This window comes from Leopardus geoffroyi, chromosome D1 (genome assembly GCF_018350155.1).
Source record: "Leopardus geoffroyi isolate Oge1 chromosome D1, O.geoffroyi_Oge1_pat1.0, whole genome shotgun sequence".
NCBI classification, from domain to species: domain Eukaryota; kingdom Metazoa; phylum Chordata; class Mammalia; order Carnivora; family Felidae; genus Leopardus; species Leopardus geoffroyi.
The window spans coordinates 17,596,501-17,622,237 of NC_059329.1; the positions used below are offsets into that span (position 1 = coordinate 17,596,501).

The 25,737-nt window shown below is 41.9% G+C and overlaps 2 protein-coding genes across 10 annotated transcripts in view; both read left to right on the top strand.

Moving 5' to 3' along the window:
* The first annotated feature begins 285 nt into the window (after positions 1-285).
* On the top strand, positions 286-6,150 carry TLCD5 (TLC domain containing 5). 4 transcript variants are annotated; one of them, XM_045483192.1, is made up of 3 exons: positions 286-563; positions 3,021-3,195; positions 4,851-6,150. In XM_045483192.1, the coding sequence occupies exon 3, from the start codon at positions 4,955-4,957 to the stop codon at positions 5,387-5,389; it is 435 nt and encodes a 144-aa protein (XP_045339148.1). In that variant the 5' UTR covers positions 286-563; positions 3,021-3,195; positions 4,851-4,954; the 3' UTR covers positions 5,390-6,150. The 4 variants fall into 4 exon arrangements, with proteins under 4 accessions (XP_045339148.1, XP_045339144.1, XP_045339146.1 ...); XM_045483188.1 differs by having other exon boundaries at positions 422-563; positions 2,996-3,195; XM_045483189.1 differs by lacking the exon at positions 286-563 and adding an exon at positions 576-915 and having other exon boundaries at positions 2,996-3,195.
* A 4,423-nt stretch (positions 6,151-10,573) lies between these two features.
* The window catches only part of ARHGEF12 (Rho guanine nucleotide exchange factor 12), a 151,293-nt gene continuing 136,129 nt past the window's right edge, over positions 10,574-25,737 (top strand). For 2 of the 6 annotated variants that reach the window (XM_045483181.1, XM_045483183.1), the window contains exon 1: positions 10,574-11,724. In XM_045483181.1, coding sequence (XP_045339137.1) covers positions 11,693-11,724 — 32 coding nt within the window. In that variant the 5' untranslated portion in view covers positions 10,574-11,692. The remainder of the gene's footprint in view (positions 11,725-25,737) is intronic. The other 4 variants (XM_045483182.1, XM_045483185.1, XM_045483184.1 and 1 more) reach the window with 2 other exon arrangements.

Below are 25,737 nucleotides of genomic sequence, written 5' to 3' on the forward strand. Positions count from 1 at the left end.
GGTGATAGGGCTGTAACGAAAAGGAATAACTTCTAATTCCCGGGCCGGAGCACTTTCCTGGCTAATTAATTGCGTGCTTGTTTCACAACTGAGACTCCAGCGGGAGGGCTGCGACTACGTCTTACATCTCCCATCGTGCCTAGTAGGGGTGCGAGCCCTCAGTAGGTGCTCAGCCACTGGTTATTGGATGGGCTGTCCCCACATGGGGGGGGCGGGGAGGCGGGATGGGTAATTATTGAAACAAACAACAGCACACAAACAAGGGCAACAACCTGTAGGTCTCACGTGACCACCAGGTAACCCTCCGCTATCCATCCCCCCTATCCTGGGCCCCGAGCGAAGGAGGAGTACCCTTCGGCTCCCTTCACGGACGTTCCCCGTCCAGCTCGGGTTCTGCGCTCCGTCCTCCCAGCCACAAGGTGCCCCCAGACCCCCGGCTCCTCTTCCGCCGCCGCCGCCAGATCCTCGTCCTCTCTCCCTCTTTCCGCCGCTTCCTGCTCCGACGATCCGCGCTCCGAGCTCTGGGGCCGAGGCGCCGGAGGCTTCCCGATGCGCTCGGCCAGGTAACAGCGCGGCGCGAACCGCCCGGCTCCTGAAGCGTGGCTGCGCTCGGGACGCGGGGGGCCCGGCCCGCCCGGCCCACTGGTGGGGAAGGAGGCGGGCAGATGGTCTGGTCTGGCCTGGCGGCCGAGGGGTGGGGGTGGGGGGCTCCTCCTGCCTCGGGGCGCGGGAGGCTTTGCTTCGCCAGGCTCGGCGACCGCCGGGATGCCCGTACAGCGGCGCGGCGTAGGTGTGCGCAGCCGGGCGTGGCCCGGTCCGCGGGCGCGTCCGAGGGAGATGCGCCGGTCGCGGTGCCTGCGGGGCGCCGGGGTTGCTGCTCGCCCCAGCCACGCCTGCTCCGCGGCCGCCCGCCAGGTGGGTCCGCCCCGCGCTCCTCCTCCCGAATCTGGCCCGGGAACGGGAGGAGCGAGGACAGGGGCCTTGGAATTCTGTGCCCGATCGGCCATCTCAATACCCCTCCGTTCTTTTACCCAAGAGTAAAAAACCGAAATCCAGAGATGGACTGACTTTCCCAAGGTCACAGACTTGTATCTGCCATTTACAAATGTCTATTCTTTTAAGTGTTTGTAAATAGACTACTGTTTCCTCTGTTCTGCCAGGGAATTAGGATTCAGGGAAGAGGACTCTAAAAATACTAATCAGCAGATCCAAATGAGCTGATCCGCATTACTGGCCGGTGACCCTGGCATTTAGAAGGAAATAAGCGAGGACGGTTCTTTTCACTCTGGGTACTTTGTATTTCTGGGCCTTGCTCCGAAAATTGGCCTAGATGCTTTACAAAATTTATCTCAGAACTCCTTGTCAGAACTGGGCCGGATTAGAGTTTACAATCCTCTTTTCTTCTCTCTCTTTCTTTTTCCTACCCCCACCCCCCCCCCTTTTTTTTTGTAAGGGAGGCTCAAGAGGTGACAGTGATTTGCCCAGTGTTTTATGGCTAGTTAGGGGGCACAGACAGAATTGGAACTCAGGTCTGTGATTGACACCTACTGTTTTCTTGAATAGAAAGCTGCTTTCAGCTGAAGGCAGCGCAGAACTTGACCTTCATAAAGCCCTCTCTGGATAGCATTCCTGGGAGCGGCTTGTGTACTGAAGTGTGTTGGTCCTCAGATATTATTTCACTTGTCAGAATAGGGTTAAGCAATAAGTGTAGCCATGCAGAAAATTCCTGCAGAGATGAGACAGATACCTGAAATTTTTTTTTTTGTACGAAATTTCAATAGAGGAGCTAACAAATATTAATACCATCTTGGTTACTTGAAGATTTTAGTTCTGTATGACTTAGATTGACTCAGTTACAGTCCTTCTTGGCCTGATATATTTGTCATCAGTAAAAATTTCAAAATGTAGCTTTCTGACTGTATGTTTAACTAAATAATTGCCTTAAAGATATTTTTCTTTTTCTTTTTTTTTTTTAATCTTTTTTTTAACGTTTATTTATTTTTGAGACAGAGAGAGACAGAGCATGAACGGGGGAGGGTCAGAGAGAGGGAGACACAGAATCTGAAACAGGCTCCAGGCTCAGAGCTGTCAGCACAGAGCCCGACGCGGGGCTCGAACTCACGGACCGTGAGATCATGACCTGAGCCGAAGTCGGCCGCTTAACCGACTGAGCCACCCAGGCGCCCCAAAGATATTTTTCTATATCAACAAAAACTTCCCACATGCACCTCCACATCCCTCTGCTTCCCTCTTGGTTAGTCTTTGAATTGGGTTTCGGAACTGAATCGAACTCGGATTATTTTCTCTTGCAAAATATCTGGAGTCTGATTAGTTCTGTGTTTAGGGTTACCTCAAGTTTCCATTTTAACTGGTAAAACTGTGACTTAAGTCCCAATTTCAGTTGAGTTTAATATCAGCTTCAAACCACATTAAACTCCTACATGTCATATGACCTCTAGCAGAAACCACAGGCAGTAGTACTGTTTTTTTCACCAGAGCTTCTCATTGGAGTGAACACATTATCGAAGACATGCACTATGTTCTTCATGTATCATTGTTCAAGGTCAGTCATCACTGACAGATTATTGACATGTACTCATCCTTATTTTAAAAAAATGTTTTCAACGTTGGGGCGCTTGGGTGGCTCAGCTGGTTGGGCATCCGACTTCGGCTCGGGTCATGATCTCACCGTCTGTGAGTTCGAGCCCCCCTGTCGGGCTCTGTGCTGACAGCTCAGAGCCTGGAGCCTGCTTTGGATTCTGTGTCCCGCTCTCTCTGCCCCTCCCCTGCTCACGCCCTGTGTCTCTCTTTCAAAAATGAATAAATATTTTTTAAAAAAGAAGAAGATTCTCAGCTGTGTAGATAAGGAAGAGTTTCAGTGAAGGCAATGTTTTTGTACTCTCCTATAGAAGAAATGAAGATTATATTCGCATTGACCCAGTGCTGTTTTCTTAGGGTATATTTTGTTTTTCTGGTTTCGGTCTTTTCATCATAGGATGGCACTAGGTCTGTGTCCGCAGGTGCTGTGCAGCCTGGGGGGCTGGCTCTCGCTCTACATTTCTTTCTGCCGCCTGAATAAGCACCGAAGCTATGAGTGGAACTGCCGGTTGGTTACTTTCACCCATGGAGTCCTCTCCATAGGCCTCTCAGCTTATATTGGCTTCGTTGATGGCCCCTGGCCTTTTACCCACCCAGGTAGGTGGAGACATTAGAGGGCTTTCCCTAACGGATTATATAACTTGGGGGTAGTCTTGGAAGGATGGGACATTTTCACAGAATGTGTACAATATTGAAGAGGAATTACCGTTATAATTTGTACCGGGAGTCTTCATTTTTAACTCTGATATTGTATGTGTCCCTATTTCTGCTTTTCATAACTCTCTGCTTTTAAAACAAATTTTAAATGCCTGTTACGTTGTAAGCCACCGAAATGTACAAAAACATAAAGCTAATATCAGTATCTTCCACCACCACTCCCAAACAGACACAAATGGACTGTATTACACATACTTTTTGATAACTTGCAATTTTCACTCGATTGTATTTTCGAAGGACATCTATATAGATTTTTTTTTACCCGTCTTAATTGTGATATAATATTGTGTTGTATGCATACATCGTCATTTATTTAACTCATGTCTCATTATTTGGGGCACCTATATTGATTTTTAAGCTGCTAAATGTCTGAGTATTACTTCCTTAGAATAAAAAAGTTGTGTCCCCTTGAATTAGTTTGCTGGGGCTGCCGTAACAAAATGCCACAGACTGGGGAGCATAGACAATAGAAACTTATTTACTTCCGGTTTTGCAGGCTAGAAGTCCAAGATCAAATTGTTGGCTGGTTTGGTTTCTTCTGAGGCTTCACTCTTGCTTGCAGGTGGCTTCCTTCTTGCTGTGTCCTCACGTGGTCTTCCGTTGGGGTGTGTGTGTGTGTGTGTGTGTGTGTGTGTGTGTGTCCTCATTTCCTTATTTTAGAACACCAGCCATATTGGACTAGAGCCTACCTTAACAACCTCATTTTAACTGAATTACCTCTTTAAAGGCCCAATCTCCAAGTACAGTCACATTCTGAGGGAATTGGGGGTTAGGGTTTCAACACGTGAGTTTGCAAGGGACAGTTCAATCCAGAAATCCCCTAGGATGTGATTTTTTTTCAATTCCTTAGATCCTTTTTTGTTTTAATTTCCTTACATTTCTATAGTGAGCTTCTGAGTTTTTCCCCAAACTGTCAAACTGATTCGAAAGCAGCTCTTAAGCTTTGTGTCTCATATGAAGGTTTCAAATAGATTTCAACATGTCCTGTCCTTGTACTTGATTTTCTTAAGCTGGGAACACACTAACTTCTGGGGTTCTTTCCAAGGCCCGCTTTCAAGAAGGGTCAGGGCCACCAGTGTCCAACAATCTAACCCATTAAGCTAAGAAATTAATCCGACATCCAGGGCAGAATAACTGAAAGAGTCTGGAAACAGACCTTTAAAGCTGGTTAAACAAACACGTAAAATAAAAAGAAGAAGAAAGCAAGAAACTGTAAGATTTTAGTTGAAAGAACAAAATAACTGAGTGGACACGGAGATAATGGCTGTTGCTCAGATCACTCATTGAGAGCTGATTCATCAAATCCAGCATTTCCTGGGCCTGTCACATTATGTGGTTTGATAAAGACCAAGGTTTTAGATTTTAGTCTTGGTTGTCATTACAATGCATGTGCCTGCCTTTGTTTTTGCTTTCAGTGACGCAACTGACCATCGTGGCCCTGTTGTGGGAGACAACAACATAGGACCCTTGTGCAAGGTCACTGTTATTATACAATTCCCGGTCACTCAGTTTGCTCCTGTCTCGGTTTATTGCAGGCTCACCCAATACACCTCTCCAAGTGCACGTACTGTGTCTCACCTTGGGCTACTTCATCTTCGACTTGGGCTGGTGCGTCTATTTCCAGTCTGAGGGGGCCCTGATGCTGGCTCACCACACCCTGAGTATTTTGGGCATCATCATGGCCCTGGTGCTCGGAGAATCAGGCACAGAGGTCAACGCGGTCCTCTTCGGAAGTGAGATTACCAACCCCTTGCTACAGATGCGCTGGTTTCTCCGAGAAACAGGGCACTACCACAGTTTCACTGGAGATGTGGTGGACTTCCTCTTTGTGGCTCTGTTTACCGGAGTGAGGATTGGCGTCGGAGCTCGCCTCCTTTTCTGTGAAATGGTCTCCCCCAAGCCCAAGGGGTTTGTGAAGGTTGGGGGAGTGGCGATGTATGCTGTTTCTTGGTGTTTCATGTTTAGCATCTGGCGCTTTGCGTGGAGGAAAAGCATCAAAAAATACCACGCCTGGAGAAGCAGGCGGAGGGAGGAACGGCAGCTGAAACGTAACGGACATCTTAAAACGCGCTAGCCAAGGCTTCCTCCAGATGCCGGATCGGGTTAGTCAGCCACAGGACCCAGGTTGGAGATAACGGCTGTTCTAGAATCAGGCTCATAACACACTTAGGTTTCAAGAAAGGGCTAAACGTATCAGGCAGTGTGGTCAGTCTTTGAGTGGAGCCCATACCAGTATTAAAACACTCATGTCTACCATGGCTCAGGTGTAGAAAGTGAGACTACTCAGTGGTAGTTGTGAATGAGTCAGAGCTGTGAGGTGGGGGTGGGCACAGCTGCCTTCCTTTTTGTTCGTGGTGTCCCCGGGTCCTCTTGTCTCTGGGATGCTTGATGGTTAGACCGCTCAGGAAGGAATTTGAGAATTTCTTCGAGAGTTGACTCCTTGAACAAACCCTTGTTCCTGCTTTCCGTGTAGCAATTTAAATAAAGTCACCCCATTTACTCTAAAGTGAGGGACTTCTAGGAAGATGCATGTCTGGCATTCTGAGCCTTGGATCAGGGAAGGGGCTGTGCTTAAACAAAGGGAAAGGATGAGAGAAGTGACCCTAAACCAACTGTCGAGGGGCCCCAAGACACCCCCAGGTTCGCTGCTTTGCTGAGGGGACTCACATGACTCAGAATGTAGTGCAACTCCTAGCTGTGATCAATTACAGTGAAAGGATTCAAGGGAAGAGCAGTGAAGGGAAAAGGTGTTTGGGCAGAGTCCAGGGGAAACCGGGCCCGAGCTTCCAGAGTCCTCTCCCAGTGGGATCCCTGAGGATGCACTGATTTCCTCTAGCAACAATTTGTGGCGATACGTGTAAAATGTCCAGCGAGGAAGCTCATTAGATGCTCAGTGCCCCAGTTTTTTACTGGGGGTCATGCAGGCAGCCATCGCCTGGCATGTAGCAGAATTCCTGACTCCCAGAAGGAGAGCAGGTGTTCAGCCTAAACCATATTGTTCGCACAGTGTAGGCATGGTGAGCCATTCCCATCGGTTAATGAAGGGAGCCCTCCTGAAATCTTAAGTTTCCAGATGCCAGCCAAGGGCCAACCTTGCAAGGAGGCCTTTCCAAGGACAGGAGTTCAGGCCTGCTCTGGTAACTCTTTTCTGTACAAAAACCAGGGAGTTAGGGCTTCGGATGAGAGATGAATGAGGTGTGGGCAGATTTACCGAGTCCTGTTGTACGGGTTCTGCCCTACCGAGAAAATGATGCCAATTCTCAGGGCTTTTGTGCATTAATCTCCTAGGCATGAGAGGCTGTGACTGAATTCCATAGGGATTTAGCATGTGGATTCCACTGTGCTTGAGATGGCAGTTCAGGTTTCAGCCCTGCTATACATCCTGCAAACCAGAACCAAAGAGTAAAGTGTACCGGCCTCTGGGTGATGAGGCGAATTTTATTTTATTTTTTCCCAAACACATTCCCTGTAGCACACTTCCTACGTTTTCTTTTCTCTGAACAAGGTGCCACTCTCTATGGATAAAATCGGATGGCAAGGCCAGTCCTAGAAGGAAACAAACAAACAAAAATTTCTCAGTGCGATAGTCTATCATCCCACCCAGGAAAAGCAAGAACGTAAGCTTAACATGAGAGATTAGGAATCAAGACTTTCTGGGTTCTTTTAACTAATTTTGCTCCTCACTTGCCAGATCACTTGGGCAGGTCACTTGTGTTCTCTATCTCAGTTTAAACCCTGTTGTGAATGAATGTAGGACTTTTATGGGGAAAGGGACGATTTATTTATTTGTTTGTGTGTGTGTTTATTTATTTATTTATTTATTTACTTGCTTGTTATTTATTTATTGGATTATGTCATGTAGACCCCTGGGGATTGATTTGCTTAATTGGTGAGTAAACGTGTGGGGCTACCGAAGTCTAAGCCTAGGTCAGTAGGAAGTCTCCGCCCGTTCTATGGTCACCGGTAATATGAACCTAACGAGTGGTCTTGAAAATGGATGTCAGTGCCCAGGCATGACGGAGCGTTGGAATGGCATGACGTCATCATTACTCTGGGAAAAGCAACTTTCAAGGCATGTTGACAGCGGTCTTTTAAAATGACTGTCATTTGGTTAATGAGTTTTGCTGCAGATGGAAATAATCTGACAGTAGCATCCCTGTCTCTTTTTTGCCCTGTGATCAGTATCCCCAGAATGCTGGTGAGCTTCTTTCCAACAAAACTGTGGTCAAAGTTGGATGCCGGGGAATGCTGATTCTAGCAAAAGCCTAGTGAAAAAGAGTGGCTTGGCGCAGGAGCTTAAAAAAAGAAAAAGCTGGCTCTTGAATTTTGGCACAGTGCCACCTGTTCCATACCAGACAAATGAATAGACTTAATCTGGTACCAATTTTTTTCTCTTTTGACTCCTCAGACGTGAAGGGATTGCAGACCTTGGTGTTTTAGGGGTACTCCTGGGAATGTACGCAGGTTTCTTCTGCGTTTTGAATAACCTAAATAATAAGAGAAGAAAAATAGCTCACTTCAGCTTTTCTTGATGCTTTAACTAGTAACTGTGAAGGAACCTCCCTGAGAGAAAAATGGGAAATGAAGGTGACTCAGCAGTTAAGATGCTGTGTTTTGACATCACGGGTAAACGAAGGGCTAATTAACATGTGGTATAGTCGGACAAAATGAAGTATTCATTTGCATTTGGATTACTATGTAATAATTCCTAACACTGCTCAAGAAAGATTTATATTTCAATAAGATTTGTACTAAATTTTATAAAAATAAACAAATTTTTATCAACCCAGAGTTTGCCTTTGTATCTTTGGTGTGATTTTGCCAAGAAGTGTAAAAAAAAAAAAAAAATGGCATGTAGAAATGTTGACCCATATTTATAATTATCTGTGAAATACCACTTATCTGCTCTTAACCATCAACCATTCCTAATGCTGTTTACTTATCGGGGCAACAATCTACATACAGAATACAGAAAACAGTTTGCTAAAGACTGAGGAAGAACTTCCTTTCTTTATTTTTGCCATTTGTTTGGGCAGTTGCCTTGAAAATGATGTTGAGTGGGCCCCATGAAGATAAGGACCCTCGGCTGTCTTCAGAACTGTACCTCCAATGCCTAGAGCAGTACTAGACACATAGTAGGTGCTCAATAAACATTGAAAGAAGAATGGGTAAGGATGTGGTTTAGGATAGCCAGTCTCCCTCCCCTCCCCCCTCCCCAGGAAACCTCAAAGAGCATGCATGGTGGATTGTGTCACTGGTGTCATTTTTTTAGGTAAGGGACTAATGACCATGGGGAGTGTGTTCCACCTAGATTGGTGGGACTCTTCTGAAGGCATTCTATAGTTAGAGCCTTTAGAACAGTCTAGAGCTACCAACAGTTCTAAAGAGGCTTTCAGGGATGTTTTTACCATTAGAGCTTTGTGGGTGAACATAGAGATTTTCATCATTGAAAAAAATAGCTCTGGAATGAATAACCACTGGCTTAATTAAATCCTTTGCTTACCATCTTCTGAAGCTTTCCCACAGCAAATGCCTTCTTTGCTCACAGCTAGAACTTTGGGTCTGTTTAAGTTTGGAAAGATCTTGAAAGCAGCCTGCCAAGAGGTTTTGTATGCAAGGAAGGGAAGGTGAATTAGGAAGCTTTCCAGTTTGTTTTATTCCTGAAGCTCAAGTAGTGAGGCATTCTTGAAGGAAAGAGAACTCATTTTTTAAATGCGTGATTTGATGAGTCATTGGGTCCAATGAATTTCGTACCTATTTATTAGGGTATGGCAAAATGATATTTACTATGTTTAAGAAAGATACAGGTTTGGAGATAAGGTTTGCATTTTGGTCATTTTATACAGATGGATAGAGCTCTTTCCAGTTATATGCCAAAAATATGCAATTAAAAGAGTTCTCAGGGTAGAATTATCCTGGGGTACACCAGCAGGTGGCAATGTGTCCTGGTTTGATCATTAGGAAAGTGGCTTGGAACTTTTATCGGTGCTATTCCTTCCCAAAATAAACATTACAAAATTAGCTGGCTGTGCCCTGAAAAAGTAAAAAAAATAAAAAATCAAGCAATAAAGAGTCATCTTTGGCCTCTGTTTATCTTTTCCTTTTTTTACCCCGTTCTAACGTCAGCCTTAGCTCATGCATCTATTCAGGGATAATGATCTTTTCACGAACTGTTGCAGGTTGACTTTTAGAACCAGCATCATTAAGAGGTCCTTGTTTTCCCTCTCCACATCCACTCTTTCTTAAAATTGCTTTATTACCTGACTTCCACAGAAAGGCTGAAGACGCTCACCCACCAATGCAGGTTTGAACTCATTGACTCTGAAAACAGGTAAAGGGACAGCCACTTAGGGCAGTGGCCCGAGGAACTGAACCATATTGTATGTGGTACTTACAATCGCTAGACTACGGGATTATGCAATCATAAAACTAGATGGATATCGACATGTACCCGGTAGGAAAAAAAAATAAGCCCCCTCCCCAAATATTTGGGAACTCTTCAGAGAGAACTGCAATGCTTTCTACCAGATAAATGCACTTTATTTGCTGCTCCCATTTCTCTCCACAGCAAGCTTGTGAAGTCGCTGTGGAAAGCACCATGCTTTCTCCATTTGGCAACTCAGACATTTCACTTCGCCAAGGCAGAAGCAGCTTAAAAGCAATATTATACCAAGAAATCCTGGCTCCAATTCCCATACTCTCGTTCCCCCCAGCCCTACGCTCCACCGTCCTCTAACTTTGCCCTGGCAGCCAGGATTTGTGAGCGGCGGCCCCTGTCCTGGGAGGAGGCCAGCAGGTGCCCCAGGTGAGCGGCCAAGGCCAAACCCTCTCTTTGCTGGGGTTTGCTGCGGAAGAGAGGGATGGTGTCCTGGCACCTGGACCTGAGTTCGTTGCCAGCAGTTTACAAGCAGTCGTTACGTGTTATCAGAAAATAAGAACAAGTACATTCCATTAAGGAATAAACGTTTCCAGGGCAAGGGGGCGGGTGATGCCTCTCATCCCGGACGCCTCAGCACTGGTGGAGTGCTCTTCGGCGGTCTCCGGGTAAAGCCGAGTTAGTACAAGCTAGACTCCAAAGTACAGCTCTCCGGCGTTCCCGGGGCCTTGAGGGCGACGCTGGGTCGGTGGGTGGGACTCCCGGAGACGGCCGGTTCCCACCTCCCTCCGCCCCGCAGAACTACTTTTCCGCTCCCCCAAACAGGACTCCGGCGGAGGCGTCCGCGCGGCCCTGGCGCGCGGGCGGGCGCGGGGGAGACGAGCGAGGCCGGGCGGCGAGGGCGGCGGGGCGGCCCCGCGCGCCGCGGAGGGATCCCGGGTGAGGCGGCTTCCCGAAGTCAGAGGGGAGGAGGCCAAAAAAGTCGACGGGGGAGGGGAAGCGCGAGCTCGCGCTGGACGCGGCCGGGGCCGGGAAGACAGAACCGGAACCGGAACCCGTGCGCGCGCCTGCGATCGTCGCGCGGCCCCCACCGCCGGCGGCCTCCTCCGCCCGCCGCGCGCGCTCCCGCGAGGGCCCCAGGACCCGGCGAGCCGGTCCTGCGCTCCGAGTGGTCGCTCTCGCCGCGCCGCCGGCCTCCGGGGCCGGTGCTTCGAGGCCGGGCCGGACGGGAACCTCCCGCCCCTCGCGGGAACCGCCGCCTACCGGCGCGTCGGGGAGGAGCCGCCGCCGCCCGTGCCGACTGCGGAAGAGTCCGGGCCTCCCAGGGATGGGGAGCAGCCCGCGGCGCTGAGAGACCAAGTTCCTGTCACCTCTGGCTGCGGGACCCCTTCCCCCGGCGCCCGCGGTCGTCCCAGCGCCCGGAGCTTGGTGGGGGCGGCGAGGAAGACGAGAGGGGTCCCCCGGCCCGGGGACATGGGGCCGCGCGAGCCTGGCGCGGGACGGCCCGAGACGCTGCCTAGTCTGCGGCCACGAGCGGCCGGCAGCCCCAGATAGAGAGCGGAGACCACAGCGGCTGGCCCCGCGGCGGCGGGGACTCGCGAGCCCCCGAGACTCCGGAGGAGGAGCCGACACCCAGCCCCGAGCTGATCCCGCCCCAGCCCCGGAGGGACTCCCGGGCCCCTTCCCTGCGGCTCGCCGACTTCCCCCCCGTGACGGAGTTTTCTCCTTGTGCCTTCCCGAGGATTGCTCTCTAGCTCTTAGAACTCGCCTTCTGGCAGACTTTCTCGGGTTGTTTTGGGAGCTACCCTGTTTTGCTCCGACCTGCATCCCCTTTCCTTGACCCCTTCCAGTCGGACGTTCTAGATGACTGAATGGAGTTTTGAGTTGGACTTTTGTGTCCCTTACGGAGTCGGGCCTGATCCCAGAGCACTGGGGGTGGGGTGGAGGTGTTACTGTAAAATGCAAGTTGGATAAAAGAAGGACCTCTCGCCAAGGGCCCCAATGAGCGGCACACAGTCCACTATCACCGACAGGTTGGTATGAAGCTCCCCTTGCGCTTTAGCTTCCCTGGGTTCGGCCTGACCTAGCAGAGAGTCCGTGATAGCCGATTGCCTTTGACCAGTGAAGTTGACAGGCATAGGAGAGAGGGTTGTTTAGGAGCTCTGCAATTAGTCTGGGGTTGCTGCCAAGTTACCCGGTTGATTGGATTTGGAAATGTAGCTTTTTTATTTTTTTTTCTGGGGAGAAACTTTTCTCCAGATTCTCGGCGAAGGGGTAGGTAAAACCATGATTGTGGTTTTGTGTCTGTAGTGTGCATTGGGATTCTGTACTTATCTTGGAACCAGAGGAAGGTCATTTTGGGTGAAGGTCAGTGCCCGACGTCGGCTGGGGTATTGGTGCATCATCAGTTTTACTCCTGCCCTGTAGTTCTCCAGACCCTGTTAGATTTTTAGGAATTGCTATTTGTAAACTTCATTCTGAGACTGCTGCATGGTGGTTTTTGAACTTGATCTTTGAATGTTGACCTGCGTAGCGTTGATTATCTAATAATTTTACAGAATGTTGAAATTACTGGTAAATCACAGGCTCTTGTTGGAGCTAAAAAAAGGGGAGAGAAAGTCATGGGGCTTGATTTTAATTGCTGCATTTTTAGTATTTTGTCTTTGAGAAGTATTTACATTTAAGGGATACAAACCCTAAGCGAATTAGGTAGTACAAGCATGGCAGGTGGATTTGTTGAGTTCTGTGGGTCCTTTATAGGTTTTATTTATGTTGCTGGTGGTTGGTAAGTGGAGCTTCTTTACCCTTAAGGGTTATTCTTTGGAATATTACTTTAAATGATAAATTCCACTACTATATTTTATTTCTCACTTTCATGATGACATTGTATGTTGATTCCAAATTTCAGTCAACCTTTTTTTTTAGTCACTGTTCAAACCATTACATCATCAAAAAAAAAAAAAAAATCAAATGACTGAACTAGGGGGCCAAAGAAAGCACTTTGATGAAAAGCGCAACCATGGTGCTCTTGCAAAAAAAATAGTTGAATTTCCTAATAAGAGGGTTTCACCCAATTGTAAGACTCATTTGTTGATTTTAAAAGGGCCAAATTCCATTATCATACCATAACAGCTACTCCAGAAACAGAACTTCCTCTTCCTGTTGATGCTTTCCAGTGTCACGTGAATGTTCACCTAAAAGATTCCATCAAATATTTAAACTGTAGTCTTTGCGTATTTTTCTTTAAGACGAATTTTGGTTTTCAGCTTTTCAGATTGTACCCGTGTCATGAGTAGCAACAATTCTTATCTTAATTTCCTTGAATCATCCCCAGTCCTTTAACTTTCAGGGTGTTTTGGTACTGAGACATCACTTGAACGGATGTGTGGGTAATTGTTTTTATTTTCCTGGTTCATTCAATTCTTGCCCTCTCTGTTGAGCCTTTAGACAAGAAGTCTTATTAGGAAATAGTGTAGTGTTGGTAGTTTTTATTGTGGCATTAGGGGTGTTTAATTTTGTAGAAACAGAACCTAGGGTCACCAGCTCATTTCACATGAAAATCACCTAATAGTGCCCACCTGATAACCTTTCTTCTTCTCTGTGCTCAGAGTTTTTTTTTTTTTCCTTTTTCCATTATCTTGGAAATAAAATCTTGGGATTTGGGGTTTTTTTTCTCATAGCTTAGATGAGATACAAATATACAATAAGCATGCAGTCAATGAATGTCCTTTACCAGGCACTGTGCTAGGCACGAAGGATTAAAAGATGAGTATTCTAACTATAAGATGAATCTGCAAATTGGTTTGGGTATTAGTGTCCTTGAATTAGTTCAGGGGCTGGCTGATTTTATAGATTTTTTTTAAACAGTAAAAAAACCATTTAATAGCCATTTAATTTAATATGCATTGCTGAGACAGTATGGATACCTGTATCTTAGGAATTTACTCGTTTTTTTTTTTTTTTTTAATAAGATTATTCTTGGGTGACTATTACATTTTCTTTACGTCTTCTGTAAATATCAAGCATCTATTTGTGCATTAGAAAAGTAGCTGTCTCTGATCTGAATATATGTTGGAGTGAAATATGGAAGTGCTGGGTTAGTGTTACTTTTTTTCTAGGGTACCTTAACAAAGTTATGAGTATAGAATAGTTCTTAGCTTCTCGGCTCTATCTCCTTCATCCTCTCTTCTCACTGTCCGCTTCCAGTATACTGTAGGTATCTTTTGCTGATTCTAGAGCTATTGGCAAATTAACAGTGCCAGTGTAGCTTTTTAAAGATCCTTTCAAGTTTGAAGTACCGTATGTGGTATGGCTTTGTTTTGTAGAGTGTGCAGACCCACCAGGCCAGCTGTGTGAGTTAGAGTTCTTTCATTGTGGTGCTTCTGACTACAGAGTCTGTCTGTCCTCAGTTGAAATCAGACTAGCTGGTTTTGGGCGTTGTTCTGTTTTGCAGTTTGTGGCAGGCGACACATGGCTGAACAAGATAAGAAGGGTTTTATTCTTGTGTTAGGGACGTGCTGGGGCTGGGATGGAATTCAGCTATGTTTAGGCTCTGATTGGTCACTGTGGATACTCAGAACTCTGTTATATCCTGTTATTATTTTGCAGTTAAATTAACACATTCATTTACTCCCTTCTCTTCCTCTTCATCTACTCTCCAGACCCCTCATGCTCCACTTTTTGAAAGGTATAGTCGTCAATTTAAAACCCAAACTATGTTCATGGTAGCTACTGTTTTCATGTAGGGTATATGAATAGGTTTTTTTGTTTTTTGTTTTTTTTAATCTAAGAAGCTTATGAATACCATCTAGTGTCTTGCTTTGTAACTTCTGTGAGATGTATAGTTTTCTTTCCACTTTGAGAATCAGCACTTGAAAAGTGGCAGAAATATCTGATTACTGCTCTTCACTTTGCGTTGATTGTCGTGTTCAGTCCCAAACCGTATCCTAATTGTTGGCAGTCCTCTTAGATGCCTGTCTTCTGTCCTGGAGCGTTTAGGGATCTTATGGCACTTGGAATTTCTTCTGAGAGATAGAGGCGAGGGAATCCTCTTTCAGTGGACTCACTAAATGATTTCAGGCCAGATTCTAGAACAGTGAATTTTCAGGGACGATACAGGTAGGATTTTGTTATAAGGGTCTTACTTGAAATAAATAGACCTTTGTCTGGTCTAGGACTTGTGGATTTTGTTACTTTGATTGATAAAACAAAGGTTTTTGATATATTGGCATTTCCTTAGTACTGGGTTCAAGTTTGAGCTTGTTTAACTTAAGCAAACTTTTAGTGAGTATGCAAACCTGTGACTTTATACGCATGTACCCAGTAATTAACATTTTCATTCATGATGCTTTTTCTGCCCTCATTGCCACATAATGCTTTTGATTAAAAAAAGAAAACAAAACACTCCTGTATGAGTGCTATTTTCAAGGTTGCCTGAGTCATATGCAAGGTTAGATTGTTTGTAATGTTTACTTGTGAAGTCAGTCATTTGATAAATACAAAATTGATATTGGGGACCAGGATCATAGTGCTAGCTTTGTATTCAGTTTAATGTTGTTTTCTTCCGGCACAGTATAAAATCTTGATTCATATAGGCGTGCATTAGTACATTCACTTGCACACTTTTACATGAGTCAGCGTGTACAGTGTGAAGTTTTTACATGAGACAGCGTGTATAGCAGAGCTATAGTCTTCCTGATTAATGGCACATTTATAAGATGTTCTCATTTATTTAGTGAGGTGACAAGAGAATCTTTAGTTGAATCACTGCAAAAATATGTTAACCTGGTGATGCTGCCTAACCCATTGATGATTTCTTCTTAAAATGTAGATAGCATTGAGTTAACATAGGATTTTTTAAATTAAGTTTGAATTTTCAGTTTAGGAAATGAAATTTGAAGCAAACTGATATGGGTCACAGAGAGCAGGATATTTTAATGGTTTTCCAGAGGTAATTGGAGAGACTCTTACATCATGGTTGTCTGACAAAGTTACTAGAAATGTTTCTTATCATATAATTGCTTATCTCCTAGAAATTGACCATGTCACATTTTCAGGAACAGGGAGCTGGAGCTTAACTTCTTTCAGTCTTGTTTGTTAAAACTTGGTTTTGATGATGTTTTAAATGTTCATTTGATGATATTCTCTTTTCCCTTTTAATAATTAAGAGTCTTCAAAATGTGGTGGCATTTGAACTGAAAGTATAAAATGAGTAACATTTTGTTTTCTTTTGAGTAAAACACTCTTGTGTATGTAACAATATCTTACTGTGGTGTAATTCTTTAACATTTACAATGTTTCTGACCCCCCCCCCCCCCGGGGGGTCAGATCATCACTTACACTTCAGGCAACTCATAGAATTTAAGTCAAGATTATAAAACTGGAAAGGACAGAGCCACCATTTTAACTTAGATTTTTCTGGCTCTCAAGGCCTCCCCCCACTTTTTACTTTAAATTATGGTGTTTCTATGTGTATTATTATTTTTTCTTACTTTCCTTTAGTAATCTTCCAATCTGACCAAGTTAGATTTTTCTTATAGAATGCTTTCTATCCTTTATACATTCTTGCCTGAAGTATCTCTAGAGGATAAAGCTCTCGTCATTTCCTCACGAGACTGAACAACAATCTGATAGATCTTGTAGTCAGGAAGTTTTTCCTGATCTTTAGCTCAGACTTTTGATTTGTCCTGTTACTTGTATGTACTTGCTGTCCTCCCATTTTGTGTTTATATGACTCTAACTGGCTTAGACAGTTAATCAGCACCTCTTCCCTACCCCCACCCTATTCTTTGCTTAGCCAGTTTGTATTTCTGATTTGTTGTCTAACAATTATCCTGCCCCTCTTAATGTTTTATTAACTTTTCCTCAGTCACTCTCCTAGTGCAAAGTGATTTTGTTCCTTAGATGTCTGTATTTTATCTTTACCCATATTCTAGAGCAGCAATTTCCAACTTCAGTTTAATGTAATTCACAGGGTCTTCAGGTTTTTCCAGGCATAGCCCAAAATTAGGGCTATAGAGATTCTCACTTTTATTTTAGATAGTTTTTACAATGGATATGGGAGATATCACAATCAAATAAAACAAATTTATACAAACAGCATAATTACTAAATCAAGCAATTATGTATGTTATAAAAGGCTTCTTTACAAAGTGATTCTTTAAAATATGAGTGCCCCTAATGTGACAAGTGTTATCAGTTATGTGACAAATGGGTAGCAAACAAAAATAATAAACATTAGGAGGAATCTTTGCTTGAAAATCAATCAGAAGTGAATATAAAACATTTCTGAACTTGTAAGTCAATGAAGAGATGTGATTGTAGCTCTAAAGTAAAATATCTGTTGCAGTGGGGTGAGATATATCTGGAAGTTGTTCCTTTTTTTTTTTTCCCCTGCAGTAGTTTTTCAGTCTCACCTTAAATTGTATGTCACTTTTTGCATTTTTTTTTGTTTCCACATATTAGTGAAAAAGAAATAGACCTGCAATGCTTAGCGTTATTCTTCCAGTGAGATGCACTATTGTTAATATTGAAATAATATTGTCTCTTTTTGTCACTGTATTTATAAGAACTGTTACTAATGATAAGAGACCATAAAAGAAGGAAAAAGTACGCATTAAATTATTACAAAATACATAAGATTGTAGAGCTCTTGAATGTTTTATTAGTAGACCTTTTTCACTGATGGTAACTTAGTTTAAAATTATTTAAATAGATGTCTTTGTTCTTTTGCCTTTTGCTCATGATTTTGTTTCCTCAAACTTCAGAATTTTGGAAACATGCCAAAGTGAGGGCATTTTACTTTTGCAACTTAGAGTATGTAGAGTACCAAGATAGCCAAGTTTGAAAGGTTTTGTAAGGCAGCTTCTACCTCCCAGACAAGCTTATGAAGCTAGTGCTTTAGAATCATTTTTAGCTTTTTGATTCTGTGGAGGTAACACTTGATGGTGCTGAAGGTTAGAGGCTTTGCCTCAATTGCATAAGCATACATTATTGACTTTCAGTAAAAGAAGAAATTTACACTAAGTTTGCCTTACTGAATTAGCATGTACTAATGCAGCTGACAGTTTAGATTCATACCAAAACAGGATCTTTTACTAATTCAAATGCTGAATCCTGGTTTTTGAGATCATAGTCACATGATAGGCCTGGGTGGCTTCCCAGTGTTGAAAGACAAGCAAATCTAATGGCCAATGAAAAATTAGATTTCCTGTCTTGGGACTGTGAGTAATAATTCACGAAGAAATTCACAGAGAAATCTAAGAAAACCCGGTTTAGTTAATGCTTACAGTTAATTGCCACTTGTATACTGCTTTTTCTTTAATGTTACAAAGCTTATTGTTGTCATTTAATGATACTGCTCCGAGACTGTACTTTTGGTCAAATATTACATTTAAATACTGATTTTAGGTTTACATACTGACAAGGTCAAAGAGGATTTTGTGGGTCTTCTTTGAATTCAGAAAATGTAGATTATATTGCCGTAAACCAGAGATTTCATCAGCATCTGAAGAAGTTATATGTAAAATTGGTCATGTAATGCAGAAGGTGGCTGTATCTTTTCTAGAAGAATCACAAGTCCCCAAAGTACAGATGGTTCCCAACTTAACCACAGTTTTTTAAGACTTTAAGACAGTGCAGAAGCAATGTGCCTTCAGTAGACACTGTACTTTGGAATTGGAATGTTGGTATTTTTCTGTGCTAGGGCTGTGTGGCACGGTACTCTCTCGATGCTGGGCAGAGGCAGCACGTCCGCTGTTCCCAGTCAGCCGTGTGGTCACAAGGCTAAACAACCAGTATACTTACAACCATTCGGCACCCCGAGAATCATTCTGCTTTTCATTTTCAGTATTGTATTCGATAAATTACGTGGGATGCCCAACGCTTTATTATGAAAAAGGTTTTGTGTTACATGATTTTGCCCAGCTGTAGGCTCATGTACGTGTTCTGCGCACGTCTCAGGTAGGCTAGGCTAGGCTGTCATGTCCCGAAGGTTATGTGTTCAATGCGTTTTTGACTTACCGATAGTTCCCACTTACGATGGGTTTATCGGGACAGAACTCCATCGTAAGTTGAGGAAGATTTGTACACTTAAATCCGTGTAAGAAATCTCACGAAGGGGCTTAAATATATCCTTCCATTGATTTTAGATGGGTTATCTGCCTGCGCTCCGGACACAAGCTGGTATGATGTGGTTTGCCTTGTACTGTCTCTGTGGTTTACTCAGAGGAAGTGGTTCTTGTGGGTGAAGGTCTGATCTTTTCAGAGATTGTTGGTGGCACATGCACTGTCAGCTTATTTCCTGTTTTATTGGCTGTTGGGGCAAGGCCTTCTCAGAGCGAGTACTGCTGAAGGGGTATTGAAATATTTTGTAACAGCAGGATGGATGGTTATAATGTTATGTAACATCTACCTTTCAGGGGATAGGAAGGTTAAATTAATGTCTGTGAGATGCTTTGAGATCTTAAGATGAATAGTGCAGACATGCTTGTAATCATATTTGCAAGTTACTGCTTTGTTCAGATATTGCTCAAATTTAAGGAGGAAACATTCTTATGCAGTAAAGTGTTAACTCTGTGGACCTTGACTTCTGTAGCCATTCAGGTGTTGTTTAATCGCTGTGATAGTCAGGGTTAGGAGTTCTTCCTTTTTTTCTTTTCTTCTTCTAACTGTAATTTTACTGTACATGGGTTAACTTAATGGAGTCGATACCTTATCTATAGTACTGGTTAAGGCTTGTTCACAAAACTTAATGGTTCAAGCATGCTTCTTCACTAGTTTAACTGGCCTACAGAAATAAGAGAATTTCCTTTCAAATCAATGGCTGTACCACTCGTATACAAAACCCTGTACTGGCTTTGCTCGAACCTTAAAAAAACTGATCAAATTGCAGATGTTATACTTTTATTTATTTATTTATTTATTTATTTATTTATTTATTTATTTTTGGCTTGCATTTACCCTTTGTTGCTTTAAAAATTTAACAATGAATACTTTCTGGGAAGAGGCTTTCTTTAAAGCTACATTGCCAACTAAGTTTTGAGTTCCTCAAAGGTAGGAGAATAGTTCTTATTCATTTTTAAGTGATTACTATTTGCTTTACTGTGTTTTTATTCTTTTTTAATATAAAGAACCATAAGAAGAAAATAGTCCAAATTAGTCAACCAGTCAGATAGTGTTGTTCAGGTTAAAAAAAAAAAAACAAAAAAAAAAAAAACCACACACACACCAGAAAATTCCAGTGATATATAACAGTAATAATAAAGTCTCCCTCTGATCTTACCTCTATCCCTACACACCTACCACTTCTCATACTCTCCTCAGCTAAACTTTGTCTATCTACCAAAACATCCTTACAAATATAGCAGCCTATCATTTTAATATTCTTTATATTTAGCCGGTAGTAGGTATATCTGTTTCTGCTAGGTTGTATTACCATAACAACAGCTTCCAATTTCAGTGGCTTACAACACTGGTTTATTTCTTGCTTGCATTACACCTTGTTAGCTGTGGATTGGCTGTAACATTTTTGGAGCCCTGGCTGAAGGAGTAGTCCCTGTCTGGGATGTGTCATTTGCATGGCAGAGGGAGAGAGCAGGAAACATGCAAACATGCAGTGGCTCTTAAAGCTTCTACTCAGTCTGGTGTACATAAATCATTCACGTGTCATTGGCCAAAGCAAGTCATACAGTCAGGCTGATTGCAGTGTGCCAGGGAGGTGTACTCCTCCTACAGGTGGCATTGCAAATCGCATACTGATGGGTGAGGGTGTATAAATCTCTCAAGGAAGGAGAGGAGAGGGAAAAATTAGGAACAATAACATAGTCTACCACAGGAAGTACTCCATAAATGCTTATTAGATGGGTTGTTTTGAATCTGTAAAAATTTTATTTTTTTAATGGAATATTTCAAAGATACACGGAAGTACAGAGAATAGTATGATGAACCTCCATGTACCCGTCATTAGCTGCAATAATTACCAGTGTATGGACAGCCTTGGTTCATCTGTTTGCTTGCCCTGCTTCTCCCTCAGATTATTTTGAAGCAGTTTCTCAATATTTCACCCGTAAATATTTCACTAGCTCTGAAAGATAAAGTCTGAAAGTGTGACTTCCTTTAGTAAAGTTTCACTGTCTAGTAGTTTGAGGTAATGGTACCAGGGACTGACAGGTGTCAAGTAGGAGAGGATGTTCATGGAGTGTATCTGGATTTTGACAGCCAGAAACCTATTTTGATTTCATTTTGAGTGTTTCTGGAGGAGGCTTAGCAGCAGAATGTCATCTGTTTTCCCAGCACCTCCTTTTCTCCACTTTAGAGGGAGAGGGAAAGAGAAAGAGAGAGAGTGTGTGTATAGCAGAAGCAGGTAATTAACCCCTGGAAAAAATAACATGGCAACAGATTTGATTTGCAGGAGGTTTCATTTCTCACTGAGCCTCTGTTGGCATGGTGCCAGTTGAAAGGAATCCCAGCCCTTAATGGCTCTAAGTGTTCTGGGAGTTCCCAGTCAGTGATGTTATTTACTCTGGAGGAAGAACATCAGAATCATTTCTAAAAATCTTCTATTCACCTTTGCTATTTGCTGGGCAGAGAAAGGCTCGATCAATCTGTAAGGAGATCCCTAAGGTGATCTAAAAGTAAGGAAGAGAGTCTAACTTTAGCTTAGAAATAATTAAAGCCACTTTCCTCTGCTCAGGTTAGTTGTCTGAGGGACTTCAAGCCTCCATTTTGACTCAAGACTTTATAGATATTATTAGCATACAGCGTAATACAATAACTTGTCATTTCTACATTATGCATCTGTGATCATCAGCTTCACAAGGAAATTCTTTGGGGAAAGGGGTATTATGTAATCAACAGTGGGAAGCAATCAAGCAGATATAATCCTTCAGTTTGTAGATTGGCAGGTGACAGTGAGGTGATCAAAGAGGATTTTTACAGACTAGTGAATATTGTATATAATTTGATTAAAGTGGTTATTTTAGTATAGTACGACTAGCTAATTTTGTTTTCTTAATGGGCTTCTGTCCCTGTGCTTAGAAACACTTAGGATAAAATGGTTTTTCTAGGTATCCAAGTGGTTTGTTTTCTTTAATTAAGTTATGTTGTTAGTCTCATTTCAGAATCCATGTAGTAACTGCAGTAGAAAATGCTTGGCTTGTAAAACCATTAGCTTGTAAATACATTTTTTATTTAAATTTGAGTTTTTCTTGGCATTGAACTGATTCTGACTTTGGTTGCTTGGAACAATATAGTCTATTTAAAATGTAAGTAATATTTTCCCCATGGAGAATAACCCTTGGACTTGCCATTGTTCATGTTATTTTTTTTGTTGTATCACAGTTGAAAAACATCGTTTTCAGAGATAATAATTTGTCAGCACCTTTGTCAGAGTAATATATTTGTACCTCGGTTGCATTTGTTAGTTGCACATTTTGGGGAAAGATTTGTGATTTCTAGTTACTGTATTTACTCAGAAGCTCCGCAAGATCAGAATTCTCAAGACAGCGTTTAGAAGTAAGTTGGGTGTGTTGCCTGGATGTGACCAGTAAAAAAAGAGAAGCTTCTCATCATGCAGTTATTGCTTAATAGGATACAAGGTACAGTCCTGTTTCTAAAAATAGGAATTAAGCGAAATATTATGTGGATAAATATTAGCAATTATATTAATTTGATTCCGCTGGCAGAATTCTTTTTGAGACTATCCTCTTTGTCAGAAATTAAAAGTAGCTGTGAAAGGAAAAGGTGTTTTAGTTCTTAATTTTATGTGTGTATCTATATATTATGTATATATATATAGTCACACATCATATGTATATATAGCTTTTGTAAAAGGGAGCAATAGAAGGGAACTGTTTGAGGATGATGCAGAGAAAAGAGCTTCCTGGGTTTAGGGTGTCAGACTTGTTCTGCTACTTCTGTCTGGGACCATAGGCAGATTTACCTCTCAGAACAGCAGCTTAGTTTTCTCATCTGTGAAAATGCGGGTAACAATACTTACTTGGCAGAGCTCTTGTGAAGGTGAAGTGAGAAAGTATTTAAGTACGTAGTGTGTAAGAGGTCAGTAAGTTACAGTAGCTGTTAGGTTTTCCTAAAATTTGATCTATGCATGTAAAAGGAGTTTGAATTCACAGGTATTTTCTGCTGCTACTGCTGTGATGGTGTTTTCTCCTTGCTGTGATAGTATTCCTTATCCTTTATATTTCAAACTGTAGGTTGTCTTTAGAATTAAGATACATTTGGAAGGGAGGAATAGACAGGGAGAGACAGTTATTTCAATTCCGACTGAAATAGTAACTAACCTGTCTAGTTGCTGAAGCGGTAAGACTTTTAGGATTGGCAATCAACTTTTACATCTGCCTTGGAACCCTCCGAATTTGTTGAGTTCTGTCTTTACAACATTCCTTCATTTGTTTATTCATTTATTCAGTAAATAATGAATGGCTGCTCTTCCTGGGTCATTGTGTTGGCAACGTTATTTTGAGCTCTTGCTACCTGTTGATTTATATTTAACAAGTAAGAAGTTTACCTGTGAGAGTGACATCCATTGAGTCATGCTGTAGATTAAGGTGAGAAGTCGTGTATTTTGGGGAAATAAAATGATTACTGATGAAACTTACCTTATTTTCCAAATTAAATTATTTCCCATCACAAACTGTCCTTTTATGTTTCCTTTTTCTTTTTTCAGTTTAATTATGTTTTGGTGAGTTACTTAAAGTGGAAAGGGCAGTGCTTTAAGGTGAAATTTAAGAAGCTTTAGATGTTCATTGCTTTTGAATAGAAGAAATCATATTTTATTGGTTAGGCGTTGCTTTAGTCACTCTTGGAGGGAGACCCTCTCATTAGCTACCTCTTTGAAGGTGCTAGCAACCTGTTAAGCTTATACTTTGTACATCCAGTGGTAAATATGTTGATTTGATCAGTGAAAGATTCTGGAAAGTACAGTAGTTTGTTTAGCAAGACACTGCTTAAATCCTGATGACTTGGTATACTAGTATTTTATACTTCAGAAAGGTGGAAAGGTGAGTGTGGGTAAAAATGAACACTTTAAAGTGGATGCAGTTTAGTCTTACAAAGAAATTTGGGATGTGGTAAAAGATTTTTGTATTTATTGACTGCATATTAAGTGCTAGGCACTGTCCCAGGAACTTTTTATGCATTGTCTTTTTTAATCTTCTTAGCTGTGTAAGTTAAATATTGTTGTCTCCATGTTAAAACAGAAAAATGAGGCTTTAAGACATTCACGAACTTGCTTAAGGTCACATAGTTTCTAAGCAAGAGAGTTGGGATTATGATTCCAATGTTCATTTTTCTTTGGCCTTCTGATCTCAGGCCTGCTTATACTGAGTCAGATTGGCTCATCTCGATCAGTCCGTTGATCTTTTGAATCAGTTGGACGAAGCCCAGAAAGTGGATTTTGTCTTCAACAACACCATTAAAGTGTTGTCTTGCATTATAATTTTATAACTATATTTTAGTCTTTCTATTTTTAATCACCTATTCACTTACTCCCTTTTCCAGATTGCTGACATGAGGGATTTTGTCTCATTTCCTCTAAAGAATGGCTACATTGTGTTTTGGTTTCTTATTCATTGCTTTAAATACACACATCTGTAAACATTGGACTTTTTTGAAGCCTGATATATGTTGCTTATAAATCATTTTCCATTATAACTATTCTAAAGTTCTTTTAAGAAGTTTAAGGCCCATCTAAAACAAGTTTTGTGGGGTTTTTTTGTTTTGTTGGGTTTTTTTGTTTGTTTGTTTGCTTTGGTATTGTGAGCACACAAAGCAGTAAGAAGGGACTTTAAAAATTGTTACACTGAGTGCAAGGAAAAGAAGGCAGCAAATGAATGATTTTAATACTAGGTGCCTTTGTGAAGTATAAGTGATTTGAGTAAATTGGGTTTAAGTTTTTCCTAAACAAGAGTCTTTGGTTAAGTGGCAATGGAGATAATTTCCTTTTAAAGATTTCTTGTTTATGATGGTGATCTTTCCTTCTTTATCATTCATTTTATATATTCTACCTCTTAAAAAAATATGTAAACACTTTTACTCTAAAGCTCTAGATTTATCTTCTGAGCCATAAAAGAGTTAATTTTAATCTTTGTTTTTTCCTCGTAAATGATTTTTTTTGTTGTTGTTACTGAAATCCTGCGGCACGAATCATTTTAGTCCAGCCACTTTTTATGTCATAACATTGGAAAGGAAATTTGCTTAAGAGATATTTAAGTGTATTTTTAAAATCTAATCCTTTTTAGCTATAAATTGGTTTTTTTTTCCTTGCGTTTTCTTAGTAACCTTAGAGAGTCTAGAACAGAGGTAGGCAGATAGTTGATTTAAAAAAGAAGCCTACAAACTAAATCTTTTATTGAAGAAGTACTGCTTCTAGGTAGAGAAAGGCTAGGAAATTACAATTTGAGAATTTTACTAGGTTTAAAACCCACAGAGAGGATGCCTGCAAAAAAGCCGTGCCCTTTGAAGCATTCTTATGGATGTGGAGACTTTTCTAGCCCTTAGGGAGATCTGCAGACATCCGCTATGCTGAGTTCTGGGAAGCTGCTTTTTCCCATGCTTGCAGCCTCCCTGTGGGGTAAAGGTCTGTTAATTTTGCATAAATATTTACCATATCTCATTTTAGCTAGCATTGCTTCCTCACACTGTTAGCAATAAGGAAACCTTTGCTTATCCAGCTTGAAAAGTTTACTGTTCTCTATATGACTAGTCTGGAGTATGTTCTGTTATTTTCTGAGGGTTGCTGAAGGTGAAAATCAGACTGGAAAAAAATAACACGGAGGTAAATAACCAATTCATAGTCTATAAATAATCTGGTTATTATAAAAATATTTGCCCAGGCTTATTTTTTGTAATTAAAAATGGGAAGGTTATTATCTCACAACAGTGTAGTTCACTTCAGTCTTGTCACATGTGACAAATCAAATTATTGTCCCTTTCATATGTTTATTCGTATGATGCTCGTACTAGTTTACATTTATTATACTTTTACAGTTGTTTTCTCACTTAGTAACAATAACAGCTTCCATTTATGA

Excerpts from the sequence above, each read along its gene's own strand:
- TLCD5 (XM_045483188.1), top strand. Across the intron at positions 3,196-4,850 it reads CTGGCCTTTTACCCACCCAG|GCTCACCCAATACACCTCTC; the intron begins GTAGGTGGAGAC and ends GGTTTATTGCAG.